Source organism: Corella eumyota, chromosome 5 (assembly GCF_963082875.1).
Source record: "Corella eumyota chromosome 5, kaCorEumy4.1, whole genome shotgun sequence".
NCBI lineage: Eukaryota > Metazoa > Chordata > Ascidiacea > Phlebobranchia > Corellidae > Corella > Corella eumyota.
Window position 1 is genome coordinate 11,677,878 of NC_137494.1, and position 24,924 is coordinate 11,702,801.

The 24,924-nt window shown below is 31.0% G+C and overlaps 2 protein-coding genes across 2 annotated transcripts; one reads left to right on the plus strand and one right to left on the minus strand.

The window, feature by feature from the left end:
- Nucleotides 1-745: 745 nt before the first annotated feature.
- On the minus strand, nucleotides 746-19,560 carry LOC145753614 (dual oxidase 2-like). Its single transcript, XM_082570019.1, has 32 exons — nucleotides 19,493-19,560; nucleotides 19,346-19,420; nucleotides 18,111-18,272; nucleotides 16,315-16,634; nucleotides 16,024-16,165; nucleotides 15,016-15,182; nucleotides 14,221-14,299; nucleotides 13,741-13,852; nucleotides 13,481-13,598; nucleotides 12,270-12,425; nucleotides 12,037-12,150; nucleotides 11,474-11,649; nucleotides 11,288-11,403; nucleotides 10,699-10,845; nucleotides 10,239-10,402; nucleotides 10,015-10,170; nucleotides 9,439-9,624; nucleotides 8,627-8,846; nucleotides 7,597-7,690; nucleotides 7,286-7,461; nucleotides 6,832-6,919; nucleotides 6,547-6,746; nucleotides 5,941-6,171; nucleotides 5,520-5,703; nucleotides 5,035-5,158; nucleotides 4,421-4,600; nucleotides 3,824-3,994; nucleotides 3,526-3,684; nucleotides 2,765-2,920; nucleotides 2,224-2,352; nucleotides 1,934-2,059; nucleotides 746-1,548 (listed from the first exon to the last, which is right to left on the minus strand). The coding sequence occupies exons 1-31, from the start codon at nucleotides 19,533-19,535 to the stop codon at nucleotides 1,937-1,939; spliced, it is 4,668 nt and encodes a 1,555-aa protein (XP_082426145.1). The 5' UTR covers nucleotides 19,536-19,560; the 3' UTR covers nucleotides 746-1,548; nucleotides 1,934-1,936.
- A 2,314-nt stretch (nucleotides 19,561-21,874) lies between these two features.
- Nucleotides 21,875-24,918, plus strand: LOC145753709 (calcium and integrin-binding family member 2-like). The gene is made up of 7 exons (XM_082570135.1): nucleotides 21,875-21,962; nucleotides 22,072-22,106; nucleotides 22,680-22,797; nucleotides 23,223-23,370; nucleotides 23,945-24,051; nucleotides 24,135-24,223; nucleotides 24,829-24,918. Exons 1-7 carry the CDS (start codon nucleotides 21,912-21,914, stop codon nucleotides 24,848-24,850), a joined length of 570 nt encoding a protein of 189 aa, XP_082426261.1. The 5' UTR covers nucleotides 21,875-21,911; the 3' UTR covers nucleotides 24,851-24,918.
- The last annotated feature ends 6 nt before the right edge of the window (nucleotides 24,919-24,924 follow it).

Consider the following 24,924-nt stretch of genomic DNA (forward strand, 5'->3'; position numbering starts at 1 on the left):
GCCACGTTTAAAGTTTAAAAAAACATCAAATTTTCCATATCTATTTTTAAATTCCCTTTTGAACAAGCGTTTATAAAGCCACTACTATTACTACATTTTCTCTGACGAAAGTGTCAAATGTTTAAAAACAAATAGCAATAACTGTTTCCGTTATAGCGATCAATTAACATCAATGTAATAACAGGTCCGAAAATGGGTATTATAATTTTATATTAATTTGTTGTTTACCATTGAATACCTAAAAAATGGTTATATGTACTTTACGATCCTCCAAAAACTTTAGGACTGTAAAAGCAACAAGAATATAATTTACTAGTTACAAAATAGTTTAATAACTTAGGCTTAGATTTTCCTATAGTTTACTGCTTCGAACATACCGTTTACCATTACGGTTTTTGCCAAAATTCAATACTTTTTAGGTTTTTTATATAAATTCAATACTTTTTAGGTTTTTCATATTAATATACTCTAATATATCCTGAGCATACACACCTAACCCTGGCTCTGAATAATTTTTATGTATAAAAAAAGGTTGTCACTTTTAAACACATAAAACTGCAGTTAAATCTAGCTCTTTTCAATGTAAAACAAGTGTATTCACACGTGCGTAGCGTGGTTACGTATTCATTTAAACAGTTTTGGGTTGTACTGCTGAAAGTAGCCTTCGCTTTTAACGCATGCGTGCACTATATAATAAGCCCTGAGCTTAAGCACTAGTAAATTTAAAACGCGTTATTTTGTACATTTTATTTAGATACTTTTTCGTTAATGAAACATTATTTTATAGGTTGAAAATAACAAAAAAACAGGTGGCGTATGTTTTTATATAATTTAGCAAATAAGTTTAAGAATGTATTTATGCAGTTCTTACTTTGAAATATTGTTGCATAATTTTTGATAAATCTATAAACCACAAAGTTTAATAATATAGTGTACAACTTTGGGTTTGGTGTAATCCACAACTTTGGGTTTTTGTATATCATATTTATTATTTACTTTTTATCAATGTGCGAAAAACCAAAATAATAAAAAAAAAACTTTTGCCACAAGCTAACCAGTGGATTAATATAATGTATATCTGAAAGACATTATTGACAACATTACTACAGTTAAGGGCAGCCAGGGTCATAGGTTATGTACCTATAGAGTTAAAGCATGCAAAAGTGTATCATAAGTTAGAAGGTGTAATAGTTTAACTAGCAGTAGCCCTAAAATGCAATTTAAAAACTTTAAAAAACAAACTAATAAAATAATGGTGTTAACTAATTGAATAGTTTAATATAATACAATAATAAAAAAAGGGATATAAGAGCAAATTGTGTTTTAGATATAATACAAAAAAAAGATTTTCCGAATACATATTACTATTCTTCATATAAAAATACTAATACTTGTTTAATATGACGTCATCGATTGAAAACTTCGTGACGTCACAAGAAATTTTTATGACGTCACTGTAAATTGTTCTGGTAAATATATCGCGTCTTGGATAATGTCAATTTAAAAATTGTAATTTTTTGGTTTAGTTTGTTAAAACACAAAAACAATCTGTAAAAAAATTATTTTTTATGTTTAAAACTGTCGTAAGTTATGTAAAAACTATGCTATACAACTTCGAGTTTCAAAAGACCGTTTATTTACAACACTACCGGCAGCGTTGTGTAATGATAGGAACACTTGCTACACTACTGAGGTCTTGGGTTTAATCCCCACTGCTCTCATACTGCTATAAACGGCATGAACTTCTGCTGAGCCAGCGCCTAATCAGCAGTTTAATTATTGGGCAAATATAATAAATAATATCCCAAACTGCAAAGGCAACTTAAGACTAGGTCGGGTTAACTAATGTTATTCTATTTTTAGGTCGTGCAGTCGATCTTCCTACATCGATTAAGATATATAAAAAAATTGAACAAATTGAGGACAAACTTACTTTTTAGAAATTCTCGAAGTGATGTGAGAATATCGCTCCTTCGTATTTGTTCAACTCAGAACACGACTTATCGACCCCGTTCGTCATTGGTGGGGGTCCACAACTAAATACCCCGAATTGCTTCACCTGTAATGACGTCATGAATTAGCAATAAGGTCACAAACCTTTGATGACGTCATAAACGAATTAAATTTATGTATGTTACAGGTAATAGATTGTTTTATTTAAATATTTTATGAATGGTGAAAACACATGACGTCATTCTTAAAAACGGATAACGTCGCACTTACGTCGTCGTGGTGATCAGCAAGAGAGGCAAAGAAACGAGTGAAATCCGGACGTCCGAAATGGGTGATGGCCCGTAACCCCGTAAAAAGGGACTTTCCCGCGACTTTTTGAAATTGTTGTTCACAAATGTACTAAAAAATTATTTTTATAAAAAATCAGAATTTTTGCTTATTTAACAACAGTGTTCGACTGTATTACTGAAAACCAAAAAGAAAGAAAGATCTGGGTTCGATCCCCACTGCTTTCGTGCTGGAGCGCCCTTAAGTAAGGCGCTATAAACGGTATAAACTCCTGTTGAACCAACATTTAATCAGACCTTTATATTTAGGCATTTATAATCAATTATATCCCAAAGTGTTTAGGGTTTGTAGTCGTCATTCCCTCATCGAGGATAAATTCATAAAAAAAACATTTGACTAAATAGATATTTTCCCGAAAACCAAACATTTCAAAATGACATTTTGTAGAAATTAAATCAATTTTTCTCGGTCAAATGGCTATTCGGTAAAAAAAGCTTCGGTAAATTATGACAGTAGGCCTTACCAACATAGTTGTTCTAAGATCAAACTTTTGTGGAAATTGGGTAATAAAAATATGAGTGTGAAGTATTTCTTTAGTATCCTTGCCCTCAACTTCTTGTATAATGTCGGTCAGCCATTCGTATTGTTTCTGGTCTCTAGTTACCCACATAAAGTAAACCTAGAAAGTGAAAAAAAAATTTTTTAAATATTTAAACTGAAGTATTGGGTTTAACAGACAATTTTAAATTCTGCTTCTTATATATTTTTTATGCTTTTAATAATATATTCACTTTTTTCACATTTATTTATTCCCAAAGTAGGAAGGTTGACTTCACGACCTATACCTAGAGTAACAACAGTTACTCCGACCCGGTCCCAAGTTGCCTTTGGCAGTTCGGGATATTATAGAATATATTTGCCTTTTTAATAATAAGCATTTGGCTCAGCGTTGGCTTAACAGGAGTTTATACCGTTTATAGCGCCATACTTAAGGACACTACAGCATGAGAGCAGTCATGATCACCACCATGGCCTCATATAGTAAAGCCTAGACTACTACACCAAGCTGTTGGCACTTAATAGCCTTAACCCCGCATATGTTTTAACTAATAACCATATCATTTTAAGTTTAACAAGTTGTATTTCTACAATGTTTTTTAGTACAATAACTAGAAATGCACAAAAAACACAAACTTAACCTTTTTTAAACAGTCAAATCCAAAAACGTTTTTTTTTTTGCTAAAAACACACAAAAAACTTAAATTACATGAAATGCAGACTTACCGTTTTACAGGGTACGTTCTTGCCAGTCTGAGTAGTGTAAACTAAATCCTTTAAAATTGAAGCAAAGGGAGTTACCCCAATACCTCCTCCAACCAGCACACTGACCTCATACTTGTACCAGTCCTGGTGACCCTCACCGAACGGACCGTCCAGGTATAACTGTGACGTCAAAATAGTTAGTTATGACGTAATAATTAAAATCACTTATTATACTCTTTTTACTTTTAAATGTCAAAATAATTACATAAAAGTGTTGTCATGGGTAACAATAACATCAGAAAAATATTATAAAACCCACCTTGGGGTAGGGAGAGTCCCTTAAAATCTCAGGGTCGTAGATTCTCCTCAGATTTATAGTCCAGGGTCCGACCGCTCTGATGTGAAGTTTAAGGGTGTCCTCGTGGGGTGAGGAGGACAGGGTGAAGGGGTGATACTCCGTCGACGATTGTGCAAGGCAGGCGATCCGAACCTATGACGTCATAATAGAATAATTGTCAATTTAATATAATAAAGAAATTTGTGGACAATTTAAAACTTAATTTATTTTTTACCGAAAATCATTCGACCGAATAAACATATAACCGAAAATCACCATTTCGAAAACAGCATTTTACCGAAATTTAGGTTGACAGTTTTAAGAAAATTGAAGAGTATTTGTTACATAAAAAAGTTGAGTAAAATTAGAATAAAATGAAGTTAAAGTAAAATTATTAAACAAGTTTCATTTTCGGTAAAATGCCATTTTTGAGCAAATGATTTCTCGGTAAAATAATATATTCAGTAAAATAATTTTCAGTAATATAACAAGAAGTCTATTCAAATATAAAGATATTACAAATTCCAAAACTGAAAAAGGGCATTTTAAAACTTTTATTAATATAAAACAAACACTTACCCATTGGCCAGCCCTGTAGTCGAAGTTACTCGGTCGTTTAAACTCCAAATGAACTACAGCAGAAGGTAACAACTCAGCTTTTATCACAGATATTTCTCTCTTATGTCGACTGATTGTGTAAATCCGATCCAATGTAAACCAAATGCCAGGTACCAAGAAGTACAAGTAAAATCGGGGTGGCTAAAGAAAATATTAATAATTTTTAAAACTTAGTTTTTTTGTATTTGTTTGTCCAGTTATTGGGGCTTCACTTTTGTCGTTTTTTTTTTATATTTAGTTATCCTCGATGTGGGAAGGTCGACTTCACGACCTAAACATAGAGTAGCATCAGTTACCGCGACTTAGTCTCAAGTTGGCTTTGTAAGTTTTAAATATTTTTAATTTTGTTTGCCCCATTATTAGCGTTCTAGTTATTTTTTGATTTGGCAGAAGTTTGGCCGTTTATTGTGCTACTTATTTAGGGACGCCACAGCATGTCAGCAGTAAGGATCGAATCCAGGACCCCAAGTAGTGAAGCCAAGAGTTCTAACCACTACATCACGCTCAGATATGCTTAAGTTTATTCTATAACGAATTTGAAAGGGTTTAAAAATGTCTTTTATATTTAAACTTACTGAAATAAGTTGTCCACTTCCGTGCAGGACTGAAAAGAAATAGAGAAGGAAATATCCGATGAAATGACTCCATTGAAACCAGTTGAATATTCTTTGTCGAGCGTAATTACTTGCAAAAACGTACCTAAAACAACATCGTTTAACATTTTAATATTTAATTTAAAATTTAACATTAAATTTAAACGGTTAATTTATAGATAACAAAACTTCTTTTTTGGGTAGGTGGGGTAAGGTGTATTGATTAGCCTCTTTAGTTTTACTACACTAAGTCCTGGGTTTAGTCCCCAATGCTCATAGGTCGTATCGCCCGTAAATAAGGCACTACAAACAGCACCAACTCCTGTCTAACTAAAACCCTATTGTCAAGGTAACTATTTACAAATTTAAACTGCCAGTTAAGTCGACCTTTTCACGTCCAGAATATAGATTTACAAAAAATGTGAATAATATATATACTAATAAGAAAAAATACCACACAAACTTACATAAATATCACCACAAGTGTCAGTATAAATCCAGTTACGCCAGTTAAGGTCTGCAGTCCCCAGAATACGAAATTTGGAAGGAAATCGCTCTTGTACCAAATTTCACTAAACAAGCACAGCAGGTCACTTGGAGACTGGGTTGAAATTGCGTAAAAGTTGATCGAGTGCGCCACCACGTGAATACCTGTAATATTGTGACGTTATTAGAACTAAATAATGAATGACTTTTAAAAGCAAAAATAATTTTCTGTCGTTAACTAATATGTGATTTATTTTCAATTTATAGGCCTACAAAAAAAATAAAACTACCGTTTGTGGTGCGCGGGTAAATTTTCGCGAAAAAATATTAGATATGGGTTGAGACCATATTACGATAATTAAAAACTGTTGGGGTCTAGTGACAAATAAAATAATTGTTCACCTGTCCAGGCAAGGGCAATCCAAGCTATTAACTTATGCATAGAAATAGCCGAATCGAATGGAATGTAGTGATGTAAGAATGTCTCCCTTAGCAGAGTGATTGTATTTCTACACATAGTAAGTAAAAGAGTGGAGAAATTGAACATCAAAGAAGCTGCAGATCCACGTGCTACGGCGCCAGTTATTCCCAATATGCGTTCCAACCCAGAAGGCTTGTTTGAGAGAACAACATCTAAATTGGTAAACCAAATTATATATACGTAGGCACAAAATTTAAATTATAAGGTTCAAATAAAAAAATGTTTGTTGTAGTGAAAAGAAAACTTGGCCTGTTTAAATGAGGTCTTTGGTTTGATCCCCACTGCTCTTATGCTGTAGCGCCCTTACGTAAGGAGCTAAAAATAATATAAACTTCTGCTGAGTCAACACTTAATCAGCAGCTTAACTATCGGGCAATTATAATTTATATTATCCCAAACTGCCAGAGGCAACTTAAGGCTGGGTTGAAATAACTTATGTTACTCTATGTTAAGTCGTTAAGACAACCTTCCCACATCGAAGATAAATAAATAAAAAAATACAACAAAGACTAAGTTTCTATACTTACTGTAAGATTGCAGAAACACTGCGATTGACAGAATGGTATATAGAGTAACCCAGAAAATGTGCTTTCCATAGTATTGGTTCAACTTTACAAAATGTACCCAGGCCCTCCTAAACTTATTCTTTGTGTACATTGGTTTTTCTACATGAACTGAGGTTCTTACACGTGTTACCCTTCGTGATATGTCAGTTTGCTGTTTAGGTCTATAAAAAAGGAATGTAAAAATATGGTCTATGGCAAAAACGTGAAAATCAATAAAATAGAATGGCCAACTACAAAAAAACTCACGACACGTGTAGCCGCTTGGTGGCGTGCTGAGCTCGTCTTATCCTGGTTGTATTTACTCGCTTCGGTCCTTTTGGTTCTGGACTTTTAACTAAAGCAAAAATTAGAAATAACATAAGGTTAAGGAAAAAAATCACAACTTTAAAATCTGCCAAACAGTCACGTGACAACTATATATAAACAATCCCCACAGCTCTCACGCTGTAGCGCTTTTAAGTAAGGCGCTATAAACGGTATAAACTCCTGTTAACCCAGCACTTAATCAGCAACATGATTACTGGGCAATTATCTTCTATTTAATATCCCAAACTGATAAAGGCAACTCAAGACTGGGCTGGAGTAACAAATGTTGCTCTATGTTTAAGTCGTCAAAGTCGACCTTCTCATATCGAGGATAAATAAATGTTTAAAAAACACCGATATCACGTGACATGTCATCTTAATCACGTGATTTTACCTTGAGTTTGCAAAGATGCTTCTCCCATATCTTTGGAATATTGTCCCATCATTAATTGGAAGTCGTCCACGGTCAAATTCGTTTTCATTTCAAATCCATGTGACGTCATCATCTGCTTGACTACGTCATCTAAAGTAGAAGCGTCTACTTTTGCATTTACCATTTCCATCATGGACCTAAAAAAATTTTTTTTTTTAATAAAAAAAAACATAGAATCCACCAAAAAATATTATATATTTTTATTTAACTTACTTTCATTATTTTGCTATTTTATTTAAGTTATGATCACGTGAAAAAACAGTTAAACTAACTTGAGCATAAGTTTGAATTCATCCGGAGATAAAGATCCACTTTTGTCTACGTCATACATGTTAAACATAAGACGAGTTTTGTTCTCTGCCGAGCCTGTAAAAGTTAAAAATATGTTAATTATCACCTCGGCCTAAACCGATTGTAACTTAATCCACCTGACGAGAATATATTTTCGGATCGTATGGATTGATTGACTATTAGATGGATAGAAGGATCGAAAGGGTCGGATGTGTTAATGGGTAATCTGAATAGGTGAGGGTTAGGGTAAGGGTTTAATTTATGAAAACTTTTTGTTTAATTAAATATCCGTCAAATATGCATTTGAATTATGTAATATCTGTTTAATATATATTCGATTCAGTTAATAAAACTTGATCCATTAATCCGTTCGATCCGTTGATCCGTCAAATATATATTTTCGTCAGGTAGATTAAGTCAGATTCGCCTAAACCGCCTTAACTAATAAAGAATTTTTAAATAGTTAAAAAAAAAACAAATAGGGTTTAACAAGTATATGGATTAACTGCTTTAGGTCTCGGTTTCGATGTCCACTGTCTTCATATCGTAACGCTTCTTAGTAAGGCAACATATAAGGCGAAAAACCTATAGGCAGGCAAAAGGAACATTTATCCCCCTATGCCATAATATACTATAAAATCTTTGCATAAACATTATTACTTTTGGCATGTTTTAAATCATTAAATTGATTTAGTTATTTTTTCCCGTCGCATTGTTGTAATATTAATTGTATATCGTATTTATTATTTCCTTTGCGAAAAACCAAAATAAAAAAAAAAAATTAATATCCAACAAACCAAAGTCAACTTAAGACTGGGTCAGGGTTACAAATGTTACATGTTTAGGCTGTAAAGTCGCCTTTAAAAATTGAAAATAAAAAGTCTTTGCTATCAACTCAGTCTACTAAAGATAAAACAAACAACAAAAAATAGAACTTTTTCGAAGCTGCAATATCAGGAAAAAACACACAACATTTTTAAATCCAAATTTTAGACTGAAAGAGTTTTTTACCTTTAGTGAAAAGCACAATAATATCCAAAAACTCTCTAAATGAAATCGAACCATCGTCGTCTGCATCTGCCACGCTGAACATTTGTTCCACGAACAAACTGTCCGCTTTTAGTTGAAGGTATTCGGCGAATTCCCGTTTGCTTAACTTGACTTCGTATAATTTTCGAACATCGTTGCTTTTCCACTGCGGTTCTTCCTCTTCACTTTCAAGGCTAAGCGACTGTGACGTAATAAAAGGAAATGATGATGTCATAGTTTTCTTTTGGTTTTAATAAATGCAAAAATGTAAAGTATCTTAACAATTTGCGATTATAAACGTTAGCTCTAGGTTTTATTTCAACTGTTGCTAAATTTAAGACCATGGGTTCGATCCCCACCGTTGTTTATTTTAAAATATTTGGTTTTATCCTTAATGTTAAAGGTTCGATCCCATTTGTTGCCTATTTTATGACCCAGGGTTTGAACCCCCTTTTGCTTTTTTCAATATCCTGGGTTCGACTTCCACTGTTGCTTATCTTAAAACTTTTGGTTTGACTGCCACTGTTGCTAATCTTAAGACCCTAGGTTTGATTACCAGCGTTGCATAACTTAAGACCCGGGTTTGAACTGTTGGTATCCTAAGTTTGGGGCTCGATTTTAACTGTAGCTTATTTTTAAGCCCCGAATTAAAACCTTTATAAAAACTAATCCTGCAAGTTAAATAAATTTATAAAAATGTAAAACACTGTTATGCTAAGAAGATCTACCTTCTGCTTAGGCTTTAAATATACCTATTTATCTCTGACTAAAATTGTACCATTTTGTCATAATACCTGAGAAATAGCTGCTTTAAAGAAACTCTGCAGTAACTTGTCCCTCATTTCTTTAGTATTAGCCTGCTGCATCAAATGCCTTAAAGGAACGGACAACGATGTTTCTTTCATGAATTTTGAGATCAAAAATTGATGTAAATTGGCAATGTATTCCGTACGTTCGTCGAGATCACTGAATTGCAAAATCTAAAAAGATAGATTAATAAACATTTAAGTAATTACCGTGCAACAATATATTTTATTCGGTTTTATGTCGATAAAAACCCAAGGCCACTTAACCCAATGATAATTCAGCTCTGGACCAACAAACCTAGTAACACATTTTTTTCTTGTTTTTTTTATTATTTAATAAACTAAACTCTAGCAGGCTAAATTGTCATTGAGTTAAATTGCCCTGTTTTTATTTTTTTACCTTAGCATATGACATCACAATATACTTATTTATGACGTCACGAGGTTATTTTTCTAACTTTTAAAGATAGCGTAATAACCGATACCTTTCTTGTCTTTTTTTAAGACTTGCCCTTATGACGTCCTTATTAATAAAAATTTGTACGTTTATGACGTAACACTTACCAGGTCGTGGGTATCCCCCGGTACGCGTACCAGAAGAACATTGCATCCAGAATTATTGCTTGAAATCAGTTTGACCTCTTGACCTTTCGTTAATTCAATGACCCGCAAAGTTTGACCCCGATTTGACTTCAGCGAAAAGTGAGAGTTCATAGAAATCTAAAAAAAAAATTTATAAAAAAATTATAAATTAATTAAATAATTAAAAAGAAAAAAAATTATTTTACCTGTACTTGTCGGGTCGAATTTTCGCCCAATATTTCAGTGACAACAGTGAGACTTGAACCCGAGACCCTGTAAGACGCAGTTTTTTTGGTTGCGCCTCTCTTCTTTAAAGCTGTTAGACTTTGTTCATGCTGCCAGCCAAGAAAATACATCAACGCAATCGAAACTATAAAATATTTTTTTAAGAAATTTAAAACTAGTAAATTAAAAAAATATTTTCTTTAAAAAATTTTTTTTCTTTACATAATTAGGACTGTAGAGTTAAAGAGAGATTAGGCGTAGACCTTAAAATACAAGAAACTCAATAAATGGTGTCCTTTTGTAGTAGTTAAAACACCTAAGTTTAATGCATAGAGTTTTAGGTTCAAACCCACTACTTCCACATTTTAATTTTAAGTGAGAATAAAACTTGAGACTCAGTTGGGGTAACAATTGTTAAAAAGTTTTAAAATTACAACTCACGTATAATAAACAGTCCGACGAATGTAAGTATAAGAGCGTAAGATACTTCGCTTCCAGTGAAATAATCGTAAGTCTGTAGACCAACACAATTTTCAAGATTATTGCCTGTTATCTGGGACGGCTGCTGGCAGCTTGGGTATGAGTGAACTAAAATCAAAAGTTTAATTTTAGTAATAACCAAATATTGTATATATGTGATAATTTGAATATGCAAAGTATTTTAAATAAAAAGAAGTCATACATATATTGTTTGATTAATATAGATTGGTTAGTTTTTATCAAGTTCTTAGCCAACCGAATAAAAAAATTTAATACAAGCTAATAGATTGGCAATACAGGCAATATGTTGAACTAATAAAAGTTTTTTAGGTTGGTTTAAGTTATAAAAGTTTTGTTTTTTTTTATAATTTTTTTTTCCTATTTTTATATTGGTTTAGGGTGATTAATATGTCATTGGTGCGACTTGAACCCGAAATCTCTTGGTTTGTAGTTTGATACTAAGGCCAGTATACCACACTACCAAACCGAACCATACGAAAACCTCTGCAAAACAATAACTTTAACACACTACCGCCTCCTAGTGACCTACCTCCCATGAATGGGTTATCAATTATATCTTCTGCAACTAATTCAGGATTTGTCCTTAGAATGACGTCACCTAATGACGTAGACATAATACTAGCTCGCTCACCATCAGTTAGCAAACTATAAAAAAGAAATTTTTAAACATTCGTAAAAAAGTTAAGAAAATTAAATTTAAAAAATAAGTTTTTACCCATTTTTGTCATTCTCAAACCAAAAACGATCCCCGTTACGAATTCGGTTAAATTGATCGCTTATGACGTCACAAAACAGTGGACCAATTTGGCCGCCAGATGTCTCCAGCATTCCACCAGTAAAAATATCGAGATGTTCGGTTGAGTTGTAAGTTCTAATTAAACTGTTAAGAAGCTAAGAAAATTTTTTTCGTTAAAATGTTTTTTCTGGAAAACTTTTTTGTGTTTACATATAAATTGTTAACCAAAAGATTAAATGTTGTTTTTAAATTTACGGAGACTTTTATAAGGTAGGACCCTTAATTTAAGCCAAATAAACGTTTCTAAATGCCAGTATATACCTAAACTAATGTATATGTTTGTTTTTATATATATTCTTTGCTAACTACTGCTAGGCCAAAAAACAATTAGAAGGTTTATAATTCATAATATCCCAAACTGCTAAAGGCAACTTGTGACTGGGTCGGGTTAACAAATGTTACGGGAATAAATGATTTAAAAAAATAAAAAATACAAGTACAAAATTCAGTTTTTAATAAATGGAACAAACATTATAACTTACGCTTGGATCCTGTGCAAATAAACTTGGATTTATTTCATTGAAAGTTTGCAAAATTGGAAATCCTAATTCTCTTCTTGCATTATTATAATCAGGCAAACCACTATCTCTACCGCTCTATAGAGGTTAAAAAATTAATTTTAAATAATTATATAAATATTTATTTATTTTTGTGTATAGATGTTATATTTTTTGAATTACAAAAATTATTAAATATAAACAAAAAAAATATTTACTTGAATTGCCAATGCTACGTAATCCGTTCTCGAATATTGTAAAGTTCCATAATAAGCGTTCCTTAAATCATCATTTACCACGTGGTCTGCTTCCTCCGCAATCTGACTGGACAATCCCAACAAAATTTCAGCCAAACCACTTTCAGCAATTGCCTCCTAAAAAAATTAAATTTTAAAATACATTGGTCTGGCAGCGTGGTGTAGTGTTCAGAACACTTGACTTCACTACATGAGGTCCTGAGTTCGATTCCTACAGCTATTATTCTGTAGCGCCCTTGAGTATAAACTTTGCTGAGCCATTACGTAATCAGCTGCCTAAATATCAGACAATTATTATCAATATTATCCAAATTTGTCAACTCGTGACTGGGTCAGGGTAACCCATGTTAATCTATGTTTAGGTCGTGAAGTCGACTTTCCTACATCGAGGATAAAGCTAACCACACATAAAAATAATTCGCGTAATTTTGTTTTCTTTTATCAGACAATAAACAAAACCAAAATCCTGCCAGACGGTGATTAATAAAAACAGGTGAAAACGTCAGATTCCGTTAACTAACTCGTATTGTTTTTGCAGTTTGCATTGTATTTGTTTATACTTAGATAACGTAATATGAATGCTTCGTTTGGTGACTATTTATTATAAAGTTTATGTTCGGAAATTGTGCATTAAGGAAGTGCAACTATAAAAATTGCAAATGAGGCAAAGTTAAGTTGTCTTAATTTAATTGTTTTTTTTAATTGTTTTTTTTTAATTGTTTAATTTTAATTGTTAATTTATTTTTAATAATAAAACGTTATTGCCAATTTCTATATATATATATATATAAATATATATGTGTATTTTTACATATCTATATGTCCCTTTTTATATACTTATCTTTGATGTGAAAAGGCCAATTTTAGAGCCTATACTTAGAGTAACTTTTTTACCTCGACCCAGTCTTAAGTTGCCTTTAGCAGTTTTTAATTTATCACACATATTTTTAGTCAAATTAATCTGCCGATTGGTTTTGGAATTGTTTTTTTTGTTGTTTAAAGCACTTTTTAAGAGCGCTACAAACATGGAGGCAGTGGGAATCAAACCAATAACCTCAGGTCGTAAAACCTAGCCAACTAAACAACAACATTTAAAAATTTTTTTTTTACCCATAATATATTAAATTACCTAAAAAAGGTTATCTTAAAAAATCAAATGAAATATAACTTACTCCAGAGTTCCAATAAGCGTTACATAGTCTTAAAGCTTCATTGCCAATATGCTGCGAAGCAAAGTCTTGATTCGAGCCAGCTGTACTAGAAGTTGTTTGTCGAAATACGCAAGTGGCACTTTAAGTTAAAGAAAAATTAATTTTTTTCAATTGTTATTTTTTAGGTTAAAATTATTTAATATTTTAATGTATTTCTGATAGTACTTAAAGTAATATACAAAAGTTAAAAAGTTTTTGATGTAAATTTTGGCAAAACTAACTTTGTAACTCTAGATCTTCTGTACACGGCAGGGGGCGCTAAAGTGCTAATGTAATGACGGGCAGCGCCTTGAAAAATGTCAGTAAGGGTAACAGAAGTGCCAGGACTATAACCTTTAAAATAAAAGAAAAACCTGTTTAATAAATATAATAACTTTACTTCTAATAATTTACATATTTAGTAGGGTTATTTATTTATCCTCGATGTGGGAATACCGACTAAAAATTTTTTCTATTCCTCTGGCCCAGTCTCGAGTTACCTTTATAAGTTTTAAGTTTTATAATTATATTGCCTGTATATTGATCTGCCAGTTTTTTAAGGCTTAGCAGGAGTTTGTTCCGTTAATAGCATCTTAGGGCTGCTACAGCATGAAAGCAATAAGAATCGAACCGAAAACTTTCTGTTGTAAAGTTTATAATAGAATATTAGTAGTAAGTTATGCTTAAAAAAACATTTTTACATTAAGAATTTAAATACAAACCTGGATATAAGGGTATATTAGGACATGCTGTTTGGTTAGTACCCTGTAAAATAGGTAGCCAGTCGTAGATCACAATTTTCTAAAAAAAATATCTGTTTAAAAAAAAGATTTTTAAAGAAAAAAAACAAAATAGCATTATACAACAAGTAATTGATAGTTTGAACTTATGTGTATTTTCAGAAAGCGCAGCGCCTATCGCGAAGTTTTTATTTTATTTTGACTGTTTAATTTTTTTTGGCCTGGCGCACTATCAAATTACCTTAGTCATTATGATGTGGTTTATTAACATGTAACAACATTACTAAAAACTGTGGGAGTATGTATCGGTTACGCCTTTGAACCCAGCGATATAAATAGGAATTAAAAACAAGTTTTAAGCAAACACACCCCCACATTTTTACGGTATTTCCTAAATCCCAAAAAACATTTTTTCCCAAAAAACATTTGATCGAATGAAAATTTTACAGCAAGCAATATTTGGATGACATTTTACCAAAAGTTGGGTAACATTTTCTAGAAATTAAACTGCATTTTTCAAAAATAGTAATAGTGTAGTGTATAATTATTTGTAAAAAAGCGTATTCGTCCTAGGTCTCAAGTTGTCTTTTTATATAATCGCTCGGTAGTTATAATCTGCTGATTAAGCGCTGGCTCAGCAGAAGTTCATACCGTTTATAGAGCCTTACTCAAAGGTAGTGTAGAATTTTGCTGTTGTAACAATGCGTTTTATTAAATAAAGTTTACAAAAATCCTAAAGACAACAGTTTGAATTAAAAAATAAATTTTAATTTAAACCTGAAAAGTTGCAACATTTCGGATCCTAGCCTCGTTGAACACTTTATCCTCATTCCAATTTGGGTTTGCATCCCGGAGCTCCCGGGCCCACCAGTTATGGTACCGGAACCACATGATTGCAATACTTGCCACACCCGGGTTCTCGTTAACAAACCGGGAACCGAACTCTAAAAAAAATTTTGAATTTAAATTTTAAGAAAGTTGGCATTTTTTAACATTTATTTATCCTCGATGTGAGAAGGTCGACTTCACGACCTAAACATAGAGTAACATCAGTTACTTCGACCCAGTCTTAACATGCCTTGCGCAAATTGGGATATTTTTGATTATAATAGTCCGATAATTAAGCTGCTGATTAAGTGGTGGTTCAGCAGAAGTTTATACTGTTTATAGCGCCTTACTCAAGAGCACTACAGCATGAAAGCAGTGGGGATTAAACCCAAAACCTCATGCAGTGAAGACAAGTGTTTTGATCACTACACCATGCTTTTAAATATTGTTCTACAAAATAAAGTATTTTTAATATTAGGTAAAAACAAAAAATTTGCTGTAAAAATTAATACATTTTTAACAAAAAGCTTAAAAATGTTTCAGTACATTGTTAACGCTGTCATGCATATAGAAAATTGATTTGTTATTAGCAGGTTTAAAACTAGTCAAGTGTAAATTTCGACGAATTTGAAAAAAAGGGAGAAATTTCAAAGTATTGTTATTTATAGAACAACGTGCATTTAATACTAAGAATAAATGTTCAATTACCTGTTACATAAGATTATATTTTTTGGTTTATCCCTTACCGAAAAGTTTTTTATCGAATAAAAATATTTCCAAAAAACGCAAATTTAAAAATGTTATTTTACCTAAATTTAGGTCATTTTTTTTTGGAAGGGGGGTCCTTGTGAGGGTTAAAATAAAAGGGCGTAAAAAGTGTATTATTATCGGAAAAACGTTTTCGAAAATATGATCAAATGTCTTTTCGGTAAAATCTATGACGTCACTTTCGCTTACTGTAAAATCTTGTCGCCGACTTGAGTACGTGGTCACGTGGTACAGCAGGATTATATAGCGGAAGACCTTCGGTATTTAAAGCGGGAAATTCCCCTTCGTCGTTGAGAGATGCAAGTTCTCCCCGACAGTCGTTGGGGTTGCTCTAAATATGACGTCACAATCATTTAACAAAGTTTAAATCGTGATATAACAATTTAACGAAAATTCATGACGTAGCATTTTATTTTCATGTCGTCATTTTTCATTTTCAAAAGTGACGTCACAAGTACAAGTGACTTCACAGGTACATACCGGGCTTCCGAACCAGTTGCTTCCGTTCGTTCTTGGAGGACAATTTCCCAGCAAGCGAAGTGACGTCAACCACCCCATCTCGTTTCCATAGATACTGCTTCCGTCCAGGAATGACGTCACACCGTTGAGCTGGGCACGTGGGTGATTCGGGGAAAACCCGGAGTTGGAAGTGGAGTACTCGGCGCGTTGGTACGGCATTTGAAAATTGGGGGTGTTGTTGGGGTTAAAGTAGGGGTCTTGACCCTCAATGTCAATGTTGAAATGCTCGGGTGGGCATCCCGGGTCCTCCGCGTCCACAATATCAGTCATCAAATGTTGCCCTGAAATAATTTAAAATTTTGTAAGTTACCGTCTACGTGATGACGTAATTAGAACACTTGGCTTTACTATATAAGGTCCTGGGTTCGATCCCAACCGCTTTTATGTTGTAGCGCCCTTAAGTAAAGTGCTTTAAACGGTTTGAACTTTTGCTGGGCCCAAAAAAAATAATCAGTAGGTAAATTATCAGGCATATATATATATTCAATAATATTTCAAACTTGAACTTTCCACATTAAAGATAAGTAGTTATGTTTTAAATTTATATAACCTCGAAGTGAAAAGGCGAGTTTTAAATATTAATGATTGTAATTCCCTAAGAATTAAATTGCCAATTTGATTTTGGCCTGGCAAAAGTTTATACTGTTTATATTGCCTTACTCAAAAACTTTACAGCATAGAAGTAGTGGGTATCGAACTCAGGACATCATAAGCTGCTATTAAATAAAAAAAAATGGTTTATGGAAGCTTTTAAATTACTTTTCCTAAAAAGACCCTGTTAATGTTAAATATTATAGACTATTATAGAAAAAAAAACTTTTATTTGAATCGCTTTATGTTTTTATACACAGTAATTTACATATTGCATTCTGTGTGTGTTTTTTATTTGTGCTAGTAGTTCAAAAATTCTCGAAAGTTCACTAACGCAGAAAATTTGCTTACTTATTTTTTTAAAAAATAAAATTTAAAATTCTGGTGTTGGTAAATATAGAACATTCTTTGGTCTTAACCCAAAAAGTCAATTAATTTTACATACAACAGACTGTTCCAATTCAATCTACAATATTAAAAAAAAAAAAAATTTTATGCAAAATTTTGCTAAAAGAGCTGCACTATTTTAGTTTTAAATTAAGACGTTTTGTAGCTTGTGACGTCATAATAGGCTAGACCTGCCTATAAAGTATATGAACCATAAACCCGAAAAATAACAAGTTTATAAAGTTACACATCTGCATGCCTTACATGAATTTTTTTGCTATTTTTTTTTCAATATTTGGTAGTTGTAGACAAGACCTTTTGTCTTTGATATTTTTTGATGTGTTATTATTTTGTTTCGATTTGAGTTTTGCATATCAAAACTATTTCAATTACGAAATAATTTTATCAATAACAGTAATTCTTACAATATTACATGGTTAAAAATGTAAACTCATTTTGAAAAAAAAAACTTGACAGCTAGTGTAGTGGTTTAAACACTTGGCTTTACCACATAAGGTCCTGGGTTCGAAACCCACAGCTTTCATGCTGTAGTGCCCTTGAGTAGGGCGCTATAAACGGTATGAACTTCTGCTGAACCAACACGTGATCAGCAGCATAATTTTCAGGCAATTATAATCTATAATATCCTAACTGCCAAAAAAAAACTCACGACTGGGTTGGGGTAACTGATTTTACTCTATGTTTAGGTCGTGAAGTCGGTCGGTCCGACATCGAGGATAAATAAATAAAAAAAAATAATTTTTATTTTTTAAACTTACCGAAAAAGTAAAACAAAGCTGTTATATTTTGACTGGATGGTATCCCAGATCCACCAGAAAAAATGGCCTCGCTAATGGTTCTTGGATTTGGTCGCAACCAGCCCGCTGGTTCGTAAACACCATCTCTATAATGCGACTCCAGCCTCCGCGTGAATGGCGTGTCTGGTAAAAAAATTAACAAGTTAATTATGACGTCACATATATTACATTTTTATAATTAGCATGGTGATTTTTAAAAACATTTGTTTTCAAGTCTGATGTAAATTTAACCATGGTATATGACGTCACAATGGGACAATATCACCTTATTTGCTAAATAAAGGTTTTTAAATAAAAATAACCATATCAAATTACAGACAAAATAAATAAAAAATCTAACAAAAAAAAAAAAATCTAACAAAAAAAAAATACAATTTAAAACTAAAATAACAATAAAAAATGATAAAAAATAAGAAACTGTATTTGATCCAAAACTTATATTAAAATTTTCAAATCTATAAAATTTAAAAATACAAGATTAGATAAATACGACTGTTTGTATAAAACAAATGCGATAACCCCATAGTAATATTATGGGTATCACATTACCCGTTTTAGGACTTATTTTAACCCATTTAACGACACGTTCTTTTAAAATAGCAACATAGAGGGAAAATTGGTATTTTGGGTATCAATAGTAATACGTCGTGTCTCGAAGTAATGATAAGATGCGGTCTGCTGCATGCAGTAATGATGAATGTTATACTAGAAGATGCTTTAGTCAGTATGACTTTACAAAAGGCGTTAAACTACAGGCTTTAGAATTAAACAATAGATCATGTAGAGCGAACACAACTTTTAATGCAATTGTATTGTATTTTTTATTTAAAATAAAACTAATTCGTGGGTTTTTATAAGGGTCTTCGGGTCTTTTTGTCCCCAAATTACATGCCGTTTTCTAACGCGTTTTATATATATATATATATATGTAATTAAGGGGTAGGGTTCTATATAACGCGATTTTAGCTTTCTATATATAATTTTATATAAGGGCAAATTTTTGCGAAAATTAGTTATCAGCAGGAGCTTAGAAGTTGTGGCTTTATATATACAAGGACCTGGGTTTGATTCCTACTGTTTCCAAACAGTTTTGGATATTATTTTTCGTAATTGTTGAATAATTAATCTGTTAAATTTGTAAAAATACATTTTTTAAATCAAAATTTTTAGTCGATTTTATTTTTAATTTAACTTACCTATAACGCCGCGTGAGGGGCTTCCCCTGTTGTTGTACCATCCGTTGATTGGCGAATATTCCTTCGTCTGTTGTCCTGCGATAAATGTGACGTCATAAATTAAAACATATTAAATAGCGTGACGTAGTAATTAAAAAAATGACTCACCTTTAAGCGAAGCAAAGAGGGACAGAAGAATTAGAAATTTCATTTTTTTTTAATTCTCTAAAAATAAAATGTTGATTTTTTTAATATTAATATAAAGTCTCTTCAACTTTACGGTCCTTGTCGATTTTTAATTACTTTTAAGATTTTTTAAATTATATAGCCTATTTAAATACTTTAACCTTTTATATATACACAAACTCTATAACCTTATATATCTAATTATAGATTATTATTATTTTAAAATAGCGGCAACTAATGTATATCGTTCTTGTTACTTTAACGGTCCTCACATCTTTTAACTGTTACAGTTCTAAAGTTTTTAAGAGACTATACCCTTTAAGTGATCTATTTATGCTTCGAACTTTAGTTTTGAAAATTTTATTTTTAAATCTGAAATTTTTTTTCGAAAAAATTTTCTGACCTGCTCCTTGAAATTCTGACACCCCAAAAATTCTGACCCCAAAATTTCACACGGACACTAAAAATAAATTGAGCATGGGAAAATGAAACCATGCGTGTCATAAATGATACTATTCAAATATTTGCTTTCTTGAGGTTTGAAAAAAAATCATTTCCGAATTCTTAAAGAAAACGCATTTTTATTTTTTTCAAATATTTTTTAAATTTCTTTACACTTATTACTAAATACTACTTTCAAAAAAAAATTTAAAAAATTAATTTTTTTTTCTTGAGGCTATTATTTTAACCAAACTTATTCGTTCAATTTTTGTATTTACCTAACTAATAGAATATTCTTAAAGTACCTTCCTAATTCTCAACTGTTATCCTAAGTTAAATTAAATATTTACTTACTATTATAATAATAAAAGCACTGCTAATAGTCTAAAAAAAATTTAAACTAACTGAAAATAATATTTTAAAATACATAAAGAAATAAATATTTTTAAACTTAATTCGTAACCCTTAATACCATTTATTGCCATTCAAAATTATATAAAACAAATCTAAAATATTTATTATTAATTTAAAAAAAAAAAAAAATTTAATTATTCTTAAAATACTAAATCTAACTTCAACATAAAATGACTACTAATACACCTAACACTCTAACAATAATATGACGTCACAATAACCCTATGTTATGATTTAAAAGGCGGATACTCTGAATAACAAGATTGCTTATGTCATCAAATACTTTACAAAGTTAAAACAATAGATTTTACTTTATAAATTTGAAATATTTAGTACATAAGGCCTGCAAAAAACGTAAAGCTATGATAAATGATTGCGCTAGTAAATTGTATGGCTATATATAATGAATAGTAATTTGAAAAAGGGGACCGCTCTCTTCTATTAAACTGATATATTGGAGATTTTTTTTTACTTTGAAATTGTTTAAGTTGGTATCACTGAACACAAAAATGGTTTTAACTTCAGATAGTTTTACTTACTTTTTAAGTTATACAACTTTCAAAAAAAAATTAATTTAATTAAAAAAAAGAAAAGGGAAGCCCTGTTTGTGATGACGTAGAAAGTACTAGCTTGTATACATTTACTATGCTACTTATTACTTTCTTCGTCACACAAAAAATATGGTAACCTGGTTTTGAGTGTTTAATATTTTTAATATTTTTTGAAAACTAAATTGTAAGTACCACAGATATTTTTTGAGGTTCTAAAGGCATTTTATGATTCAATGTCAACCATACTAACGTGCTATATACATCACTTACAAAATTGCAAAACCCTTTAATATACTACTTTAAGCTATACTTAAAACGGATAACACCGATATTACCGAAAACCATTTTACTTGTAATACTATGTACCGTTTAAAATTTAATGTTATATACTTATAGCTTATACATAGAATTTTTAACTAAACATCGTTTGTTAATTCTTTTAAGCGTTTTTTTCGTTGCGGTTATACTAAATTAAACCATATGTTTACAAACGCTAAATAATGAACTAAAATAAAATGCTAATAAAGCTAAATTGGGTAATTTTACCCGATCTATATTTAAACAAACTTTACCCAAAGAAAATTTAGTCGACTTGGAGTTTTATTGAATTAGGTTTCTGCCTAAGTTGCGTTTTTTCTGTCTACTAGATAGTTTACACTTGACAGATTATAATATCACGAAAATAAAAAAGGAAATAATAAAACAGTGTTGTTTACGGCTTATAGACCAACGTGATATAAATCACGTTGAAAAAACAATATTCAAAAGATATAAAAAAAAACAAAATAAAAGATGTTTCAGATTTTAACTTAACATTTTTAATATATTACAAAAAAACAACGCTTTTAATATATCGAATTATTGATTATTATTAATTAAAATGTTATGTACGTTGTTAAAACATCGATATATTTTGAAAAATTCCATAGTTTAACAAAAAGTTAAACATTTAGACTGACTGTTTTTAGGATCATGTTAAAATATGTAACTTTATTATGGGCAACCAAACAAGTATTTTTACTGACGACCAATTAGAGATGTATCAAGTAATTTGTGTTTTTTTAACTATATTAGGACAAATAATTGTGTAATAATTTGTAGTTTATTTGTAATTTAAAAACATATTTTTTATAAACAGTTTATTTATTTTTTTAGGATTGCACGTTTTTTACAAGAAAAGAAATTTTAAGGTATTTTTGTATTTTCTAAATCGAAACTGTAAGCCTAGAAAAATATTGTTAAATTTAGATTAAAATTATAATGTTAGAACCCAGGTTTGTAATTTGCGCATTACTACCTATGCTTAAAATAGATTTAATGATTTTAAAAGTTACTGTTTAGCATAACATTTGGTACTATAGTTACCTGAGCCAAATTTAGATAATTTCAAATTAAGCATATAAGATAAAGTAAATATTTAAATAAAAAACATTATGTATTTATTTTGAAAATTTATTTTTAAACACTAAGTTATACCATTTCCAATTTTTAAAAATGCCCCTAACATTTAAATTTAAATACTGTTAAAATACCCCTATCTAATTTAGATTCTATTGTAACATTGATAGTGTAATAAAAGAAATACAATAAAAAGGGTTTTTATATAGTTATTATATAAACAAATAAAGGAATAATATCAAAATGTTTATTTAGCAACAGTTTAAAAACATTTAAAAATATTAAATAAATTTAAAATGAACCCAAAATTTTCGGGTTTTTCTTTAAATTATAGAAAAAATAATTTTATTAAAATAATATTTTAGGTTACATCGACGTTTTCGAGAATTAAGTCCGAACATTGTACCACGTGATATGTCCGGGGACGAATGCTCTGATATTCTGTTACCGCCACAAGTGATTGAACAAATGCCAGAACTTAAAGTAAATAATTTATTTCTTAATTTATTTTTTTACACAAAAATGGTTTTCAATTGGTTATAATTATCCTATTTATATTAGTATAAGTCCTTCATTTTTTTATTGTAATGTTTTTTTAACGTTTTAAACCTATCTAAAATCGCTGGCTTAAGAGCGAAAAATGTGGCATTGGTGCGAATCGAACCTTAAACCTTTATGTCCGTAACAGTATATGCCATGACTTAGGCAAAGATAACGTTAAATTTTAGTGATTATTAAAAAATATAGTGACCAAAATTAAAATTATTAAATATTTTTAAGTTGAGCTATACAAAAAAATAAAAAATCTTTGAAATTATTAATATTTTATTTTTTTAATTTTATTTTTTATTTGGTTATTTAAAATTTACATTGTATATTTAATTCTCCTAACTACTTATTTTTCTAAGGACAACCCCTTTTCTGAAAGAATAATTCTTGTGTTTTCCGAAGCTGGAAGTGGATATTTTAACTTTGAAAATTTTCTAGATATGTTTAATGTATTTAGCGAGAATGCTCCAAGAGATACCAAAGCATTTTACGCTTTTAAAATTTACGGTAAGTTCGAAATATTTTTTTCTATTCATGTAAGTGTTGTACAATTAGTCGTGTTTTTATTATCAGTAAATAGCAAGATTTTAGCGTGAATAATTTGACTTTGGTGCGATTTGAACCCAAAATCTTTTAGTTCGTAAACCGATGCCATAACCAGTGGACCATACACTAACTTAGCCAAAAAATTAAACCAGGCATTTGGTCGGGTTCCGACTATCGCATTACCAGCTATAAGTCACACATGGGCCATACTCCGCAATTCTGATAACATGCAACCATCGCAAGATCGAGTGTTAGCGACGCATGGCCAAGCGTGGCATTTGATCGTTCTCTTGAGCTTGTGCCAAAAATTTGCGTGTTATAAACCCCTACTAAACTGTCTACTATAACAGTATACCAAGCCATCGAACAATAACTAAAGGTCTTACTAACTCATAGACGTTACTAGCGGCCAAATATTTTTATAAGCTTGGCAGATTAATTCATTTTAATCTATAGTGTATTGACGACATTGCAGTAAAGTAATATTTATAATTTAAGTTGTTGACTAATTATGACGTCACAAATGTATTTTCAGACGCGGACGATGACCAGTCCTTAAATCAAGACGATTTAGAATGGACGCTAGGCAAACTTACAAGAAATAAATTAAATAATGAAGAATCAAAACTGATAACAAAAAAGGTTTTAAGTTAAAATTTAAACAAAAATGATACTGTTATAAAAAGTTATAATAATAAGAGTTATCTAATATGACGTCATAATAGGTTATTGACGAAGCTGAAATGGATAATGACATGAAAATATCATTTATGGAATTTGAACACGTTATTTCAAGAGCTCCTGATTTTTTAAGGTAATACTACACTACTAGAGGTCTTAGGCTAGATCCCCACTGCTTATATGTGGTAACATACTATAGTAAGGGGCTGTAAACAGTAAGAACTCCTTTTAGGCCAAAAAAAACAGATTAATGATCAGAGAAAAAGATCAACAATACCCAATCTGCTAAAGGCAACTTAAGACTGGATCAGGAAAACAAATATTACCTTGTTTTTATTATTTTAAGCCCGTAAAGTTGTCCTTTCCATATTGAGGATAAATAAATGACCGGCATTGTAGTGTAGTGGTAAGAACACTTGCTACACCACCATGAGGTCGTGGATTTAATCCCCACTGCTCTCATGCTGTAGCGCCCTTGAGTAAGGCGCTATAAACTCCTGCTGAGCCAGCCATTAATCAGCAGCATAATTACCGGGCAATTATAATCTATAATATCCCAAACTGATAAAGGCAACTCGAGACTGGGTCGGAGTAACAGTTGTTACTCTATGTTTAAGTCGCGCATTCGACTTAAATCGAGGATAAAGATATATACAAAAAAAAATATTGAAAATAGTTAACAAAAAACAAACTTTAAGTAAAAATATAAATTTTTACTGGTTTTTAATTTATTTTTAGTACATTTCATATAAGAATATAATGAAGTAGAAGCTGGACTCTATTTGTTGCTGCAATTTTTTATTTAATAAAAAGCTTAAACCTTAAAAATTATGT